Consider the following 19,678-nt stretch of genomic DNA (forward strand, 5'->3'; position numbering starts at 1 on the left):
ATGATCATGGGTCACTGCAGCATTGAACTCCTGGGCTCAAGTGATCCTTCTGCCTCAGCCTCCTGAGTAGCTGGGAATACAGGAGCATGCCACCATGCCCTGCTAATTTTAAATTTGTTTATAAAGACAGGGTCTTGCCAAGTTGCCCATGCTGATCTTAAACTCCTGGCCTCAAGTGATCCTCCCATCTTGGCCTCCCAGACTGCTGGGATTAAAGGCGTGAGCCATGGTGCTGGGCCTAAACGAGCCTTTTGAAAGTGACTTTTCCCCCCATTACAGAATGCTTTTGAAAGCCAAAATGTATGTGATCAGGAGTGTGCTCTCAGATGTTTATTTGGTAGTGCGGGATGTAGCCTACATTATGGGGGACGTGGGTGGTGATGGGTTAGGAAGCTACTGGAATTAGGAGGAGAGCTTGAACGAGCTTGAGACAAGTGGAAATGGAAAGGAAGGGTATTAAATACAGGAGACTGCCCAGTAGTTAGCATGTGATGAGATGAAACGGTGGCATTATGAAATAAAGATGTTAGGACAAGTTGATTTGAACTTAGAAAAGAGTAAAAATAATGAGTTTACTTTCAGGTGAAATCCTTATCTTCGTCATTATCATCACCATCCCTAGAATCCAAAAGAACACCTGCAATTTAAGAAATTGCAAATGCACGAAACTACATAACTGGTCAGTATTTTAATGCATTTAATTAAAAACGTTCCTTATGTTGCTTTGGAGTTAGTTTTTAAAATTCTTTTCGTTCATAATCAGGAAAGGTAGTAACCTTATACTCAGCAACACCTTAGAAACTACCCTTTTAACGCAGCAGATTTCAATACCGATTTGCTGTTCCTTTACCAACCACCAGGTGGCGGCCAAGCGCCCAAGTCGCACTCCCGCCTCATCCAAGGCAGCCTGCGTGGCTCCCGGGAGCGCGCACGTCCCGGAGCCCGTGCCGACCGCAGGCGCAGTATCCGCGCTCGTCTACCAGCCCCGGTTACGCGGTTGCACGTCGGCCTGAGCCCTGAGGAGCCGGACCCATGTGGAAACTGCTGCCCGTCGCGGGTCCGGCAGGAGGTAAGGGCGGAAGGGAAGCCTCGGGGCCCATTTTCCCGGTAGCGACTGCCTCGGGGGAGGGCCTGCGGGTGATGATTCCTGCGTCGCGTCCGTTCCGGCTCGGGGACGCTGCGGAAGCGGCCGCAGAAGCGGCGAGTTCGCTGTATGGCAAGCGCGTATTCCCGGCGGCGAGGCGGCTGTGAGGCGGAATACAGCGCGGGCGGTGGGGTGATTGCTGCGCCCCCTGGTGGCCGTCCTCCGCGCCCCTCTCCCGACACCCCGTCCCTCCCAGCCTCACCGCGGCGAGGTTGCAGCGCCCGGTGCTGGATGGCCTGCGGGTGAGCGGCAGCCGGCGCCTAGTGGGAACCCCCGGCTTGAAGTTAGCATGGGCGGACCACACGGGAGCCACACATGACTTTTGTGAAGAACTACTGGACAGTTTGGGGAAATGACTACCACGAGAAGGCTTACTTTCAGTTTTGTTTCAGACTCCTTTTCCACAATGTCATCAGAACAACGGGAAAAGTCGATTTTTTCCCCCTTCATTTCCAGCGGTGTGAAATGTAATCACATGTTAATGTGATTACATGTTAATGTGGTGGGTGTGAAGGGTCTTGTCCTCAGGAAGTTTACGTGATGATTAGCAAAGATCTATGTAGAGACTAAATGGACTGGCAGGGTAAGAGAGTGTGGAGACGGCCAAACAAAATAAATATTATACTGTGAAGACTCACAGGTCAAGGCGTCGCTGGAGACCTGGCTCTCCTGGACTCCTTACTCTTTATCTGCCCTAATCGCTCTGCCACTTGGGTAACGAAATCACGCTCCCAGATGGAACTCCGCATGTCTCCAATATATATACTGTTACTCCAACAACTTATGATTTACAGCAATTTTAAAAGAAACTGATAACCCTTTCCCACTGATGGGAGATGCTGTCTTTAAGATAAAAACAAAATTGCGAAAAATGTACACGTGCATCTTAGTCTGGACTTTGTTGCGTTGGTCTGTGATGTTCACTCCAGGTCCAATACCATCCTTTTAGTTTTATGACATATTTTGCCATCTGGTAGGGCAAGCTCTTATAATATTATTCACATTTTTCTTTACTATCTTTGTTTTGTTTTGTTGTTTTGTTTTTTTGAGACAGAGTCTCACTCTGTCACCGAGGCTGGAGTGCAGTGGCACCGTGTCGGCTCATTGCAACCTCCATCTCCTGGATTCAAGCAATTGTCCTGCTTCAGCCTCCCAAGTAGCTGGGATTACAGGCTTGAATATCTTTTTTATGGTTTCCAGATATTTTTGTTTATCAAGTTCCAAACATAATATTGTGATTGTTGCTAGGTAATACATTAAGTTTTTAAGTTAATTTGAGGGAACATTGACTTCTTTCAGCATTGCTTTCCCTTTAGAAAAATGATGTAGCCTTCTATCTAGATAACCTTTTTTTTTCTCTTTTTTATTGTGTTTTAAATTTTGTTGTTGTTACTTCTGAAACACCATAGTTAGATAAGCTTTGGTATCCTTCAGTGAGGCTTTACTGAAAACACAAGTTTGACATATATAAAGTTGAGTAACATTTGAATAACAAAATAAAGATATTTTATTTAATATTTGTCATACCCATATCATATATACTTACATGTATGTGTGTGTTCGTGTACATGTGTATGTGTCTATCAACTTATCTTTTTTTAAAAAATATTTGTCTCAGGAGAGCCATACAGACTTTTGACTGGCGTTGAGTACATTGTTGGAAGGAAAAACTGTGCCATTCTAATTGAAAATGATCAGTCAATCAGCCGAAATCATGCTGTGTTAACTGCTAACTTTTCTGTAACCAACCTGGTATGTTACTAATTTTGTTTCACTAGTTTCTAGTAAGGCGGTTGAAATCACAAAATATTCTCTTGGTGTGTATGTGAGAGAGAGATCACAGGACTTGTCATTTTATAGAGCTGTGTAGACTTTTTTAACAAAATTAAATACTTATATTTTGGCAGTGGTACCAATGGTATTTGTTTATTTTGAGATTTGAAGTTTCTATTTCAGTAATTTACTCTTTGTTTTAGTTAGTTAGAAACTCAGAGGAAGTAGGACATATTTATTTTTATTTGCTTACTAAATATTGTTTACTGTTAGTTTGGTGCAAAAGTAATTGCTGTTTTTGCCGTTAGCAGTAATATGTTTTTATGTGTCAGTAACTGTGCCAACCCTGAGAATAGCACAATGAACAGTTCTTCATGGCTCTGGCTCTTAAAGAGGTTATGTAGCTGTGTGGACATGGGCATTTCTCATGTAACACAAGTTTTTGCAATGGGAATTCATTTGTTTACTTAGGCCCACAGCTCGTTTAAATGGCTTTGAGTTTGTTTTGATCACAACCGTGGGTGATAAAAGTGCTAAAATAAATACATAAATATCTGTAGTCATGATAACGCTGGTGGCATAAGAGAGATAAGCCATTATTTTAATCAAAGATTGCATATATGCGATCTGAATTTGTTAGTTTTATTTAGGTTTTGTTTCTATTCTTTTAGGTATAGAAAAACATTATTGAAATTTCTGCAGAAAAAGTAAAATTGTTACTGTAAGTCAGAAACACTAGCCTATAACCTCATATTCTCATGGGATTAATTTTTGCAATGTGGTTTTGATACTGTAAAACAAACAAAAAAAGATCTAAGAATGAAGTTGTGATGTTTTAAATGAAACAGACTGCACCAAAGCAAAAAATTCTCAAATGTGTGTGAGGGGTCAGGAAAATCCCCACTGACGTACACAAGTAAAAAAATGTGTGTTCTGGGAGGGGTAATCCTGGGTTAAGAAACTTCCCTAAGGGGAAATATGAATTGTTAGTTGAGGGATCTTCCTTTCAAGGCAACGAAAGCAGTAATTTTCTGCTGTGTTGGGAGGTTTGCCACCTGCCTATTGTTTTCTCTTTTGAAACCTTTTTCTCTGAGAAGTGAATGTACTGAGTGGTAAAAGACTTTAAATTATTTGCTAACTTTTCAGAGTCAAACAGATGAAATCCCTGTATTGACATTAAAAGATAATTCTAAGTATGGTACCTTTGTTAATGAGGAAAAAATGCAGAATGGCTCTTCCCGAACTTTGAAGTCGGGGGATAGTATTACTTTTGGAGTGTTTGAAAGTAAATTCAGGTAAGACATTTTTAAATTGATATTAAAATGGACAGCTTTGTTTCAGCCAAATCCTAAAGGAAAATTATATTTCTGATTAATGAATTTAAAACAGTGTAATTTAGTTCCTACTTAGCACGGTATTGGACTCTGTGCCAGGGGTGGTTAGTGCATTTTGTACATCATGGTGATGGGAGTTTGAGTGGGCCCTGAGGGACTTCATGGGAAATTACATTTCTTCGATTCCTCATTGGTGAAAGTATAATGTTAACTTTTGGTCATTGTTTTTTCTTCATTTGGACTCAGGACTTAGGAATTGATAATTTTCTAGGTTACAAAGCTTAATGATGATGAGGAATTGATAATTTCATAGGTTACAAAGGGTAACAATAAATAAAAGTTACGATAACAGTATATGATGTGAGCTTAAAGTTTTAAAGTACTAAAAGTTGCCATCTCTGCAACTATGATACTATAACTTTATTTAACTTATTCTTATTTACAGAATAGAGTATGAGCCTTTGGTTGCATGCTCTTCTTGTTTAGATGTCTCTGGGAAAACTGCTTTAAATCAAGCTGTATTGCAACTTGGAGGATTTACTGTAAACAATTGGACAGAAGAATGCACTCACCTTGTCATGGTATCAGTGAAAGTTACCATTAAAGTAGGTTGAATGCCTTGTTCTTATGTTAAAATAAGTTCTTTGACTTTAAGCTTACCCACTGTACACAGATTTTTTTTAATGACTTTCAGCCTATCAGAACTGTTAGTTGTAGATGTATGTACACCCACTCCATCCCTTTGTGTACTGTTTTTCAATGACTTTCAGCCTATCAGAACTGTTAGTTGTAGATGTATGTACACCCACTCCGTCCCTTTGTGTGCTGGTGAGGCTTGAGTGGCTTTTCAGATAACCTGTTTATCATCTGAGACAAGCCAAAGCAACTAGAATTATATTTCACATTTTGTTTAGCATTTTAAAAAGTGATTCTGTTGTCCTTCCACCAAGAAGGTTATGACAGTGCATAGTTTGTGTTTTCAGTCTTAAAGCAACGCAACTAGAGATTAACTGCCAGTCTTCAAAGTTAGCATCTCATGTCTCTTCTATCAAGTTGTCTTCCTCCAGTCTCCAGGTGATTCGTCTCCTTTTTAACAGGTTGACTATAGGTTTGTGGGATTCTTTTGGATTAATATCTATAGTAAAAAACCACAAGTACTTAGATTCCTTTATTAAAAATCCTTTAATATTTAATATAATTAAACTAGAATTATATTTTATAGCTAAAGAGTTATCATGGAGAAAGGCTTGCTGCTCAGCTGGAACTCCACTTGTGCTTTGGTGGGGTTGTCTGTAATCAAGGGTTTTTTTATTTTTGCAAGTTTATGAAATTGATTTTATAAATTCAGCAGTGTGATTAGCCTCCAGAGTACTAGTACATGCATATAAACTCACAAATAGTAGATTTACAAATCAAAGTGTCCATTTATGGTTTTCAGAAGGGATGCACCTTTACCAGAATATTTAAGTGTGGGCCCTAGCACAGTCCTCTTTAAGATACTACTTAAGAAATAGGGTAGGTAATCATACACTTGCTTGGTTGGTGTGAAATAAGGTCAACGGTAGTTAGATTGTCTTGAGAGGTATTTTACTACGTCTGTGACAGACCTGGCACTTCCAGTGAGTGGGATGCCGATGACCACCTTGTGAATTGCTTTATTACACATACCAACATGGTTTACAGATTAATTTGTTAAAAAAAAAAAATTCCTGATCATTCATATGCCAAAATAGAAAACCTTGTTGTTCTATTTTTTTTTGGTAAATTTTCTGAAAGTACAGTTAGCTTTTATTTTTTAAGTCATTGAATGTTAGAGCCAAAAAGGAAGTCAAAGACCATTTTTTCTTACTATTAGCTACTTAAAAAAAACAAGAAGAAGAACAACAAAAAAACCTTTCAGTTCAACTTTTATTTTCTGAAGTGTAAACTGAGGCATGGACCAATTAATTTCCCAAGTCACGTGTATTAGAGATTACTCAGTACAGTGTTGATTTGCACATTACTGGTTCATGCTAGTTTATTTCTTTCACTTTGGAAGGTGATATCTTTCAGGTTCCATACTTGAGAGACACTCTAAATCTGTTTGTCCCTATTTAGACAATAAAATACCCTGTGTTATTAAAAGCATATTCATGGTTGGGTGTTCTGGCTTGCATCTGTAATCCCAGCGCTTTGGGAGGCCAAGGTGGGAGGATTTCTTGAGCCCAGGAATTTGAGACCAGCCTGGGCAACATAGTAAGACTCCATCTGTACAAAAAAATTTTTAAATTAGCTAGGTATGGTGGCATGTGCCTGTAGTCCCAGCTGCTCAGGAGGCTGAGGCAGGAGGATTGCTTGAGCCCAGGAGGTTGAGGCTGCAGTGAACCAGGATCGCGCCACTGCACTCCAGCCTGGACAACATAGCGAGACCCTGTCTCAAAAATAAAAAAGCATATTTATATTATTCTGAATCTTATTACCACTTCATTACCCACTGTAGTATTTTCTAATGTTTGTCATATTTTTTGGATGTATCATATTTGAGACTTATAGCTTAATTCACATGTGAGTTTAAGTTTCTTTTTTTCCACTTTATATGTACTTATTTTGTGCTTTTACCAAAAGTGATTTATTTATTTACTTTCTCAAAAAGGCTTTACTGCCTAGTTACAATTTTTTTGAAAGACAATTAGTCTAAAAATATCTCATGTTCATCTCCTAATATTGTCATCCCTGCAGCAGATGTTACATTTTCTCAATTCTAAAATAATTTTTAACACTTTAATGTCTTTGAAAGTGGAATGCATTTTAAAATTGACTTTCATTTTATATTGTTGCACCCCTTCCAAAAAAGCAGTTTTAAAAATTAGTATTATAAATGGTGACTTCTTATAATTGAGTGATTATATTGCGATTTATGTTCTAAAATGATGCAGTGACCAAAGACTGACTTCTATTTTATAGATTGTGGCTTCTTTATAAATTTAGAGAGATGAAAGGGAAAACATTATTTTTTATGAATGTAAACAGCCTCTTTGTAGTTTATAATTTAAAACTTTTCTTTAAAAAAATGCTATCATATGAATATATATATTCACATGTTTTCTTCATTTTAGACTATATGTGCACTCATTTGTGGACGTCCAATTGTAAAGCCAGAATATTTTACTGAATTCCTGAAAGCAGTTCAGTCCAAGAAGCAGCCTCCACAAATTGAAAGGTATATTATGTGTTTTAAATATAACAAGATGTCACTTATAATATATGATAACATTGATTTTTATTTAGGTTGATTCCCTCTTTAATGCTTGTTTCAGAATGTAATAGTTGCTGTTATAGTTCAGTATTATTAATGGAAGGTTTTTTGTTAGTATGTAAAGAAAGAGTTTCCCAGATTTCTTTGTTGGTTATTCTGTATCTCTGAAACAAATGTTAAATATATGCTAATATTTAAAGAAAAAAATGGAAAGACAGTAAATGGCACTGAGGTGTGGTCAGAAGAGCACATCTCTCAGGTCCGGGCATCACACCACAGTTAGCTCTGGAATTGCGTGGTGCAGCAGCCCTCTTTGGGAGCCACATACTCCAGAATATTAACAGCACCATAGCTTTGGGAATGTAGCTCAGTTTTTCTGAGCTCCAGTTACTCATTTCAAAATTGAGACTAATACTTACCTAGCTGAGTTAAAAAGTCAGGAAACAACAGATGCTGGTGAGGCTGTGGAGAAAGAAGAACGCTTTTACACTGTTGGTGGGAGTGTAAGTTAGTTCAACCATTGTGGAAGACAGTGTAGTGATTCCTTAAGGATCTAGAACCAGAAATACCAATTGATCCAGCAATCCCTTTACTGGGTATGTACCCAAAGTATTAAAAATCATTCTGCTATAAAGAGAAATGCACACATATGTTTATTGCAGCACTATTTACGATAGCAAAGACTTGGAACCAACCCAAATACCCATCAATGATAGACTGGGTATATGTCCATACCCATGCACATAAACACCAGGGAATACTATGCAGCCATAAAAAAGAATGAGTTCATATCATTTGCAGGGACATGGACCAAGCTGGAAACCATCATTCTCAGCAAACTAACACAGGAACAGAAAACCAAACACCACATGTTCTCACTCATAAGTGGGAGTTGAACAGTGAGAACACATGGCCACAGGGAGGGAAACATCATACACCGGGGCCTGTCGGGGTAGGGGACAAGGGGAGGAAGAGCATTAGGACAAATACCTAATGCATGCGGGACTTAAAACCTAGATGACAGGTTGATGGGTGCAGCAAACCACCATGGCATATGTATACCTGTGTAACAAATCTGCACGTTCTGCACATGTATCCCAGAACTTAAAATTAAAAAAAAAAAAAAAATTAAAATGTTATGCCAGTTAGAAATTTTGCTACTAATTTTAATCTGTTTTGAGCTGTTATAAGCTATTTTGCTTAATGTTAGTTTTTTAGGGACTGTTTATACCTGGTAACAGCTGTTAAAAGTAACCAAAAATCAGGTTTTTCTCTTTGTTTATAATTTTTATCTGGGAAGTTTTTTGGTATTTTATACTCCAGTTGGCAGATAACGCAATATATTTGGACTCTGGAAAAAGATACCCAGATTTTAAAATAGAGGATTCTTAACATTTTTTGAGTCCAAGACCCCTGAATATGTGCCAGGTCTGACCCACAGTCCCTGACCCAGCGACAGATGAACAAATGCACTTAAACACAGATATCCAGTGAAAGAGCAAGCTAGGGGGCTGAGCCACCCACAGACACTGAGGAGGGTGCTGTAGAGTTAGCAGCCACAGCCCAACTAGCTGGTGCTATGGTCGTTTATTCAGTATACATTTAATGACAAAGGCTTTGAGTCTACACACTTGTGGATAATTAACATGGTTCCCGTCCGGAGACAGCAGCCCTATGCATGATAAAAGGCCAGGTTCTGAGCTAAGTAACTTACCTAGATCAGTTTCTTCACATCCCTTGTTATCTAACCTAAGCTTTCAGGCATTGTATAAGAGAATTTGGCTGCCTTCAAATGTAAAACCTTCTGGCCTTCCAAGGTTTGCATCCCTCTACATTTTTTCCCACCACCCTGACTGAACTCCTGCAAAAATGAAAGCAGGCCAGGCCTGGTGGCTCACACCTGTAATCCTAGCACTTTGGGAGGCCAAGATAGGCGGATCACTTGGGGTCAGGAGGTCGAGACCAGCATGACCAACATGGAGATACCGTCTCTACTAAAAATACAAAATTTAGCCTGGTGTGGTGGCAGGTGCCTGTAATCCCAGCTACTTGGAAGACTGAGGCATAAGAATCCCTTGAATCCAGGAAGTGGAGGTTGCAGCGAGCCAAGACCTCACCACTGCACTCCAGCCTGGGCGACAGAGTGAAACTCTGTCTAAAAAAAAAAAAAGAAAAAGAAGATGAAAACACTGGTCTTTCCTCAAGAAACTTCACTGACATAACTACAAACTTGCATAGTATTTTAACAGAATCACATTTTTCCCTGAAGCCTCTTGATAAGTCTCCCTGAGGAAGTACATAAAATCTTGTAAATAATGACTCTGGCTACAGATAATGAACTATTCTTAATTCTAGATTATACTTGAGGGTAGAGGAGTCTGATAAGTTTTCACTACTAGTGATATATTTTGTGGTCTTGGAGTTTTTAGAATTAGTCGTTGATTCCTCTTTTTGTTCAGATTGTCAGTTGTGTTTAACCTAGTGTTGTTTTTGATCAAGTTCAACATAATTTTTTTCTAGATTCAGTTTTCGATTGTATCAATGTACATGATGACTATGCAACATCCCTACCATAAGATTGTTGAATAACTGCTAATTCGGTGTTAACTAGAACAGCTTATTTATTCTATTAGCCCATGTTTGATGATGGCAATTGATAATAAAATTTTTAAATGTATGTAGTTATTTGCCTTAATAGAGTCCTGTACCTATCTGGATCCATTTTGATGTGCTTGTTGAAAGCTCATTTGTCTGAGTACTCAATTAACAGAAAAAAGATTCAGTTTATAAACATTAACTAGTAGAAGGAATGGGTTACGAAAGGGATGTGAAATAAATTGTGGTAACTCTGTTGGTTACGTAAGTACCTCTAATGTTCCAAAAAAGTATGACTGCTAGTCCTGGATTTAAATTAGGAGGCATACTATAATATTTTTTTTCCAATAAAATGTACAGTCTTATTTAGTACAGCTATGTCTACATCTTTGCACTGTTATCAAGAAACAGGATGTGACAGTTATAACTTCATGTACATAAAATGATTTGCAATATCTCATTTTCCTTGACTGTCATCAAAGTAGATGAAGTCATTTTTAGAAGAATACATTTGAAAGGAGTGTTTAATTTCGATAATCTGTGCTCTAATAGAGGAGATTTATATGTCTAAATGTAAGGAGATTATCCCCTAGAAAGGAGGGGGAGTTGGCTTTTATTTGAGTTTTTACAAAGTCATGTTGTAGGATGGTGTATTAATTATTTCAAACAACAAGTATTGTTTTAGGGAGATACTCTTGAGGGATGGAGTCCTCCATGGGTCCCTTGCATTCATAAACAATTTGCTGAATAGGCCAAGAATGCAAGGCCTTGACTCTCCTTTATGCAGACCATTTCTCGAGGGTATGTTTGCAGTGAGAAACCTCGAGGGATGAAGTAATGTTTCCTTCCTGTGACAAAATGTAGGCTTGCTTATGGCCTGTTGTAATGCTGGTGGTTTCCCAAGTTCAGTATTCCTCTCTCCCGTAACACACACCACTGTATGTACCCCCTACGTCTTACCTATGGGACCTGGTCAGAGAGGAGACCTGCAGCAAACATACTGGGGCTCATGCTGCTTGCTTTGCTGTGACTCAGGAGTGTTTGTCTTCTGCCAGCATCAGCTGGTAATCAAATCTCAGACCCAAAAGACACATTGGCCTGAAATAATCTCAGTAAATGAAAGTTTGACGGTTTAGGAAGCCTATAGAGGCCGCCTTACATAGTTAATTTAAATCGAAGGCAAGAAATTTAGCTAGTATTCGTAATTTTTTTCAGGAGATAGAACCTCACATTTGCAAATTGTGGATGTCACTCTAGTCTAGCCTTTTCCAGATCACCAAAAAAAAAAAAAATAAATAAAGCCATATAGTAAATGGTTCTAGAAATTATGAACGTATGCCTCAGGACTAATGAAATAAGCAGCTGTCCAGATATTGGACAAATAAATATGTGTGGCTTGGGATACAGTTTCTAGAGCCAGAATTATACATAGATTCAGAAAAATTCTGTATTTGCAAAATCTTGGTACAGAAGTGAAGATGATATACTGTAGGTTAGATGAAATGTATTGAAGATCATGTAATGAATTTAAGTAGAAAATGTGAATGGGAAAAAGCAACATTTCTAGATTAACATCATTTTATAGAATGTATGATTCATAATATGTACCAATTACCATGTAATAAAACATAATTATTTGTAGCTCTTGAAGTTTCTGTATAAATGAACCCAAGACATTTTAATTTTTCAGTGATAAAAATTGGAGATCACTTTATATTTGTAGTATCATTATATTCAGTCAATATGCTTCTAACCTAGGTCTCTGACAGGTTACTTTCCTGTTTTCCAGTTTTTGTACTAGTTTATTAAATTACTAGAGTGTTAGAAATGCTCTGAAACTTCTAGAAATGATAATTTTTTAATCTCTTCACATTCATCACTAGTCTCTTCTTTCTCGTTCTCATCATTATACTGGTAAAGAAGGCTTATGTAGGTATTTGAAGTTCTAGAACATAGTGTTTTTTAATCACTGTATTAATTATGTATGAATGTATCATATATCCAATATATGTATTACTAAGAATAACCCGTGTTGGAGTCATAGCCAGCATTTGGTTAGCTTCTAGATAATACAGTTTTGGATTTTTTTGTTCAAGATTGATGTTACCAAGTATTGGGGCTCAAATTTATCAGTGTTCTCAAAACAAAACCAAAATACGTTGTACAAGTTCTAGAATTTTAATACCCAAATCTATACTTGAGGGAATTGAAGAATGTTTATGCTTTTTATTCACTTTTACATTATTAGATTGAATTTTTATTTATATTTTGTAATGTCAGTTTATTTCTAAATATGTATTGAACACCTGCTGTGAAGCAGGCAAGATAGACTTGAGGATATAATGATTGGCCAAAAGAAGTTACAGTTTCTGCCCTCATGGCACTTAGTGGAGGAGTCAGCTGTTAAAGAATCACACTAATAAAGTTAGAACTCTGGTAGAGTTGTTAGAGAGGCCTAACAGGCTACCATACATGTATGTTTAGGAACCTGGCTCAGACTTCATTGAACTAAGCTACAGTTAGCTGCTCCCTGGCTACTGTAAACTATTATCTATGGCATAATTAAGAATGATAGTGTGAATAATATAAAGCGGTAGATAATTTAAAAATCATTCAACTTTAGTGTTTTGGGAAAGCAGGAAGAATCTCACATCTACTCAGTCCTAGTGTTGTAGTCATATATGACTGTAACACACAGTCATATGTGTTAAGTATTTACTTACTGTTTTTGTCTGTGACTGGCTCTGTAATCTGTCCTAGTATTGTTACATTATTGTGTGGACTAACTGGTAAACTAGTTATTTGTATATAAGTAAAGTGTTAGTTAGCTTTTACACTAAAAAAGAAGTATAAGTTATGGGGGAATATTTATTAAGAGATAAGGGATAAAAAGGATTCAAAGAGATACTAAAATTGATCCTTTTTATGTGTCCGAATGTCTACTAACTTTCCAGTACTCTTATTGTAGATTTAGTTTTTGTTAGCAGTTAAAATAGTTTCCACTGTTCTCTGTATATTTTAAAAGTAAAATAAATAGAATTTTAAGGTTGGTTATTTAGAAAAACCAGAACTAACACAGTGTCCTGCATTCTGTCCTGCCAAGTGAGTCTGATCTTGCCTGCAGATAACGCATTTGAGATTGCAGCTTCCGGAAATCATTACTTTAAAATAGACTTATAGCATCCATTGTAGTGAAATTAAAATACATGCATCAGTTATCAAAAAAATTTTTAAGTAATATAACTGTTCAGTCATAACTCAGCTTTACTTTATGAAACATGTATGTTTCCAAGGAGAAGTCCAGGGGAAAGATGTAAGGTAATTAGTTCTAAAATGCTGGATGGTGACTCTTAATGACTGCAGTGTTTTTACCACGCTGGATGTTGATCTCTGCAGATAGTTAACTCTTGATTTGTGACTGATTGTCCAGGTTGTGAATTTCTCCCTCCCTACATTGTCGCCTTATCATCATCATCATGGGTTAGTAATTTTTACTAAAAGGAAGAGAGAGAAGTTGAAATGCTGGTCAGTTATGAACACCTGTAGCAAAAGATCTGAACTACCTAAAGAGGTTTAGCTTACTAACTAAAGAAGTTAAAACTAAGTTTCCTGTCCTCCTCACTTCTGTATTTATGAATAGGCCAGTTATCACAGATTTTAAGAAACCCTGTAATCACAGCCATGATCACTGACTGGGCAGGTCTGGTGCCTGGGCAGGAAGGTGAAACTCTAGACTGATGAGAGGCTTAAGAATTATCTGTTGATATTTCTCCATTTTCTTATTTTCCTTTATTTTCGTGGATGATTAAGATGTTCTTACAGCATTAAATTAAAGAGCTAAAGTGTTATATTCTTTAGTCTTGTTTTGTAAATTTTATTTAAACTGAGTAAATAATGTAAGTTTAAAAATTTCCTGAACTTCTCCAAAGAGATCTCTAACAAAACACTCATAATAGATTGTGTTAATAGAATTGAAACATGAGCGTTTTAATAGATATTGGCTCCTAAGCAAACACAAGATGCTAATAGAATTTGATCTTTAGGGATGTTTCTCTCAGCCTTTTGTAATTCAGTTACCTTGTTTGAGTCATGTGTGTTTAATGTTCATATTGTTATGATTGTCTACCTTGGATTATTTATTTTGAGGTATTAATGATCAATTCTAGCTCTTTGTGTCACCTGCCACCATATTTCTAGAAAAGGCAGTTAGATGCTTTTTGTCATTTTGTCCCAGATAAAATTCTTACTTAGAAAAAAAAAATTGCTATAATGGTATTATGGAAATTATGCCTTTTGAGTGTCAGATAATCACTCCATTTACAAATTTAATAGCAAACGTAGTAGTATGTAATTAGAATATACTTTAATTATTTTTACAGTTTTTACCCACCTCTTGATGAACCGTCTATTGGAAGTAAAAATGTTGATCTGTCAGGACGACAGGAAAGAAAACAAATCTTCAGAGGGAAAACATTTATATTTTTGAGTGCCAAACAGGTAATTATGTTATAAGCTAAATTTTCTTGAAGAATACTTTACAAACTAGAATACATTATTAACTCTTATCAATAGCTGTTAATGTATTTCGTTTTGGGATTTTGTGTGAAAGTGTGAAGTAGAATAAAAAACTGCCCAGGCACCAGACCTGCCCAGTCGGTGATCATGGCTGTGATTACAGGGTTTCTTAAAATCTGTGATAACTGGCCTATTCATAAATACACAAGTGAGGAGGACAGGAAACGTAGTTTTAACTTCTTTAGTTAGTAAGCTAAACCTCTTTAGGTAGTAAGCTAACTAAAGAAGTTCAATCTGTTGAATATGTTCTGTGTGCCAGAATGGGGTTTCCTAGAGTTTATGTTGTAGTGGAGAAATGCAGATAAGCCCACAGTTACAGTGCTGTTAGGAAGTGTGATGAGGAACCACAGAGAGTGTAACAGTTCCAGGGCTGCAGAGACCTGTTGAACTAGGGACTTTCTCAGAGTGGGAGCTGAAATTACCTACTCAAAAAGTAGCACCAAGTCTTCTTGAATTGTACTTCTGTGTTTCCCAAATCAAATTCTTACAAGAATGTGTTCAAGACATTATTACATTTTACTTTTTAAAATGTTTCCTTCCATTTTTAGCATAAGAAATTGAGTTCTGCAGTTGTCTTTGGAGGTGGGGAAGCTAGGTTGATAACAGAAGAACATGAAGAAGAACATAATTTCTTTTTGGCTCCGGAAACGTGTGTTGTTGATACAGGAATAACAAACTCACAGACCTTAATTCCTGACTCCCAGAAGAAATGGATTCAGTCAATAATGGATATGCTCCAAAGGTATAGAATTATTCTTTATTAGTAGAAAACTGCAAGTAGGAGATTTTGTGTTTAACCTTTTTTGTTGCTTTTCACCTAACAACGTAAAAGTAGATACAAGAATTTTTTTTTTATTGTTTATTTATTTTGAGACGGAGTCTTGCTCTTCTCACCCAGGTTGGAGTACAGCAGCGCCATCTTGTCTCACTGCAGCTTCTGCCTCCTGGGTTCAAGTGATTCTCCTACCTCAGTCTCCTGAGTAGCTGGGATTACAGGTGCCCGCCACCATGCACAGCTAATTTTTGTACTTTTGGTAAAGACAGGGTTTCGCTATGTTGGCCAGGCTGGTCTTGAACTCCTGACCTCAGGTGATCCACCTGCCTCGGCCTCCCAAAGTGCTGAGATTAGTGGTATGAGCTATCACACCCGGCCTATTTTTTATTTTTTTGATACAGGGTCTTACTCGGTTGCCCAGGCTGGAGTGCAGTGGCACAATCTTGGCTCACTGCAACCTCCGCCTTCTGAGTTCAAACGATCCTCTGCCTCAGCCACCCTAGTAGCGGGACTACAGGTGTGCACCACCACACCCAGCTAATTTTTGTATTTTTAGTAGCGACGGGGTTTCAACATGTTGGCCAGACTGGTCTCAAACTCCTGTCCTCAGATGATCCACCCACCTCGGCCTCCCAAAGTGCTAGGATTACAGGCGTGAGCTACTGCACCCGGCTGATACAAGAATTAATAAAAGGTTTTATAGTGTAGTATACTTGAAAATTAATTGTGACTTGGTATATTAGATATAGAATATCTTTATTCATGACAGTTTTACTCAAAAATATTTTATGCTCTTTTGTTACTTTAATAGAATTTGTAGAATTTACCTCTGTAAATTAACAAAGTATTAACTTTTTTTACAGAATATGTTGCATTTAAGAAAGTTAAAACTCAAAGGTGAGAGGTTTTCTGCAGTTGCCTGGAGTTGAAATGTAGTTGCCTTTTGATGGTTATTACCCATTAGAAAGACATACAAACATTTCTATCCTTATATAGGCTATTATGGGAAAGCAGAAAAAAAGGCAGATTGGTTGAAATGATGTTTGTAGTGTGGAGGGAGACTGTGAAAGAGCTAACTGAAGGATTTTCCTTAGACCTTAATTTGCATTAATAGTCTTAGCATTGTTGAAGCCAGTACGTATTATAGAAATACCAGGCTTGGCAGTCTTCTGACTAAATTGCTCTTCATGTAGCAAAAAGTAGGTGAGTCCTAAAGTGTTTATATGCCTGAAAAGTCCACAGCCAACTTCCTACAAAAGATTCATTTTTCCTGTCCCAGGAATCCTTCTGACCATGAGGATTTTCTATTTTTCTCTTACAGGCTTGCTGAAATAAAAAGTAAAATTTTAGTCATCTATCCTATAAATATTTTACTTAATTGAAATGTATTAACTACTGTAAAAAAGAAGATGTACTATATAACAAAAATACTATCTTACTACTACTACAACACAAATTTACTGTAGTTCTATTGTGTTTTAGGCACTGGAAATATAATGAAAAACAAGATAGTCATGGTCCCTGCCATCATTGGAGCTTACTGTCTAGAGGGAGAGACACAGAAAGACAAGTAAACAAATCATTACACGTGTATATAAAGGAAGCAGTAACCTGGCAGTGGGGAAGAAGCTTACTCTAAACAGAGAAGGCCTCTTTTAGACAATGTCTTACCTCTGACCAGTTTTTCAAAGAGCCAGAGAAAGCATGTGCCAGGCAGAGCAACAGCAGTAATACATAATAATAATGAAAAAATTATCCTGCATAGCAGGTCCTGGCCTAAGAATTTATGTATGTATAAACATTTAATCCTCAGCCTATATATTATTTACTGTTGTCCTCACTGTGCAGATGAGGGAAGTGAGGCAGAAGGGGGTTTGCATATAGCAGAGGCAGTGAGCACGGTCGCCAGGATGTGAGCCCAGGCAGTTGGATTCTGGAGGCCAGGCTCTTTACTTTCAGCATATATTGACACCCTGAGGTTAAAAAAGAAGTAGATGGAGTACCAGGTAGCTCAGATGCTTGATCATGAGGTGACACTTGGCTCCTGTTATGATATAGTTTTTTGGGTGTTTGGTGGGGGTGGGGGTTGAGACAGGGTCTCACTCCCTTGCCCCAGGATGGAGTGCAATGGTGTGATCTTGACTCACTGCAGCCTCCGCCTCTCAGGCTCAAGCAATTCTCCTGCCTCAGCCTTCCAAGTAACTGGGACTACAGGTGGACGCCACCACGCTGCTGCTAATTTCTTTATTATGAGAGTGGGTTTTGCCACGTTGCCCAGGCTGGTCTCGAACTCCTGAGCTCAAGTGATCTGCCTGCCTCAGTCTCCCAAAGTGCTGGGATTATAGGTGTGAGCCACCGCACCTCGCCACAATACATTTTTTGGAGGGAGTGCAGTATTATACTTTGAGAAAGACTGTCACTTAAAATAATACCTGTTAACTTAGTTCAAGCCAATGAAGGAACAATTATATGAAGCAGAGTGGCCAGTAAAGCCAGCTATTGACCGAACTTCAACAGGACAACGTTGTGATCGGTGATTGCCGTGACTCTAGATGTCAGAAGTGAGTATAGGAAATCTGTGGTAAAGATTGAGTGTCTTCTGGAGAAGATTAGAAGTCCAGGGGAACAATACAACCCTGATTTTTGTTCTTGCTGAGGCCTTTTTCTGGTATCTCAGCTCAAATTTTGGTAACTCTTCCTGTTATTAATTTAATTATTTTCTCTTTATTATCTCCTCCTGCTTTTCCTTCTTTCCTGACCTGTTCCCCAGCCTTTCACAGAATTGGATGAATCATAATCCTTGGTCTGTGACACATGCTCATCACTGATCTGTGCATAATACACATTTATTTTGTTCACCAATTATTTAATTAGTTATTTTTCAGACAGTAAGTGTCTGAAAAAATTCTATCATCTAAAATACCAGCCAGATCTTTGAAAATAACTTACATGGTTACCCCTAGCCCAGTTTTCTCCTGTGTGAAATGACTGTCATCCGGAATCCAGTTAACAGTTGTGGATGGCCAGAGCCTAGTCAGCGGCTCAGGGTGCAAGGTGGGAACCAACCTTGGGTAGGACACTATTCCATTGCAGAGCACACTGACACACCCACCCACAGTCACTCAGACTGGGACAACTTGGACACACCAGTTCACCTAATGTGCACATCTTTGGAATGTGGTAGTAAAGCAGAGTATACACAGAAAACCCACACAGACACTGGGGGAGAGTGCAGACTCCACACAGACAGCGGCCCTGGTTAGGAATCAGTTTTTTTCTTGCCGATGTTATAATGAAATGACACTGAATGAAATGCTGTTCTTTGAGGACCTGCTATATAGTAAAAATCTTTTCTGTGTTAATCAGTGCTTTAAAGATAATCACCTATGTTTTTTACTAGTATTTTGATACCATCTTTTGTTTTTGACATTTGTTTTTAACTCATCTGGAATTCTGTTTTATACCAAAGTTACGTACATGCACTTCTGTGTTTTTGACTTTATTCTTTTTCGTTCATCAGTCTGCCTTTCTTTGTACCAATACCACATTGTCTTAATTAGTACAACTTCATGAAGTCCTCCTAGCTGGTAGAACAAGTCTTTTTTTGCTCTTCTTCGGAAGCATCCTGGCTATTCCTGGCCCTTTATTTTTTCATTTACATTTAGAATCATCTTTCGCTAAATTTTGTTTGGATTTTGATTAGGAAGTGCACTGAATCTACAAGTAAACTTGAGAATTAACAATTTATATAAATTTTAATTATTTTTATCCTTGAATGTGGTATCTCCATTTATTTAAGTTTTCTTGAAATCTCTTAATAGAATTTTATACTTTGTGTATAGAGATCTTGAATATCTTACTGTATTTATTCCTAGCTAGTACATATTCTCTGATATTATAAGTGAATGATATTGTCAGTTTACTTTTTCTAGTTCACTACTGCTGTAAAGAAATTCAGCTGACATTCAGATATTCATCTTATATCCAGCCGTCTTGCCAGATTCCTCTTTTTTCCTAATAATTTATCTATAGTCTTTTCTGTAAATCATATCATCTATAAGGAATGTTTCCATCCTCCTTTCTAATCCTTATTTCTCTGATACCTCTTTTTTCTGTCTCTTTGTTTCATACCAACTGGGACCTCCAGAGCAGTGTTAACTAGAAGTGGTGATAATGTCCACATTTATCTCACTGTTGACTTTAAAATAAATGCTTCCAGTGTTTCTCCATTAAGGGTGATGTAATTT

General features: G+C 37.6%; 1 protein-coding gene across 2 annotated transcripts in view; it reads left to right on the forward strand.

Moving 5' to 3' along the window:
• The first annotated feature begins 877 nt into the window (after positions 1 to 877).
• Positions 878 to 19,678, forward strand: part of NBN (nibrin) — a 50,684-nt gene continuing 31,883 nt past the window's right edge. For both annotated transcript variants that reach the window (XM_011937071.1, XM_011937072.1), the window contains exons 1-7: positions 878 to 1,069; positions 2,763 to 2,896; positions 4,064 to 4,212; positions 4,697 to 4,856; positions 7,347 to 7,450; positions 14,461 to 14,578; positions 15,205 to 15,398. In XM_011937071.1, the coding sequence (XP_011792461.1) occupies positions 1,033 to 1,069; positions 2,763 to 2,896; positions 4,064 to 4,212; positions 4,697 to 4,856; positions 7,347 to 7,450; positions 14,461 to 14,578; positions 15,205 to 15,398 (896 nt within the window). In that variant the 5' untranslated portion in view covers positions 878 to 1,032. The remainder of the gene's footprint in view (positions 1,070 to 2,762; positions 2,897 to 4,063; positions 4,213 to 4,696; positions 4,857 to 7,346; positions 7,451 to 14,460; positions 14,579 to 15,204; positions 15,399 to 19,678) is intronic.

This window comes from Colobus angolensis, unplaced genomic scaffold, assembly GCF_000951035.1.
Source record: "Colobus angolensis palliatus isolate OR3802 unplaced genomic scaffold, Cang.pa_1.0 Scaffold16, whole genome shotgun sequence".
Classification (NCBI taxonomy): domain Eukaryota; kingdom Metazoa; phylum Chordata; class Mammalia; order Primates; family Cercopithecidae; genus Colobus; species Colobus angolensis.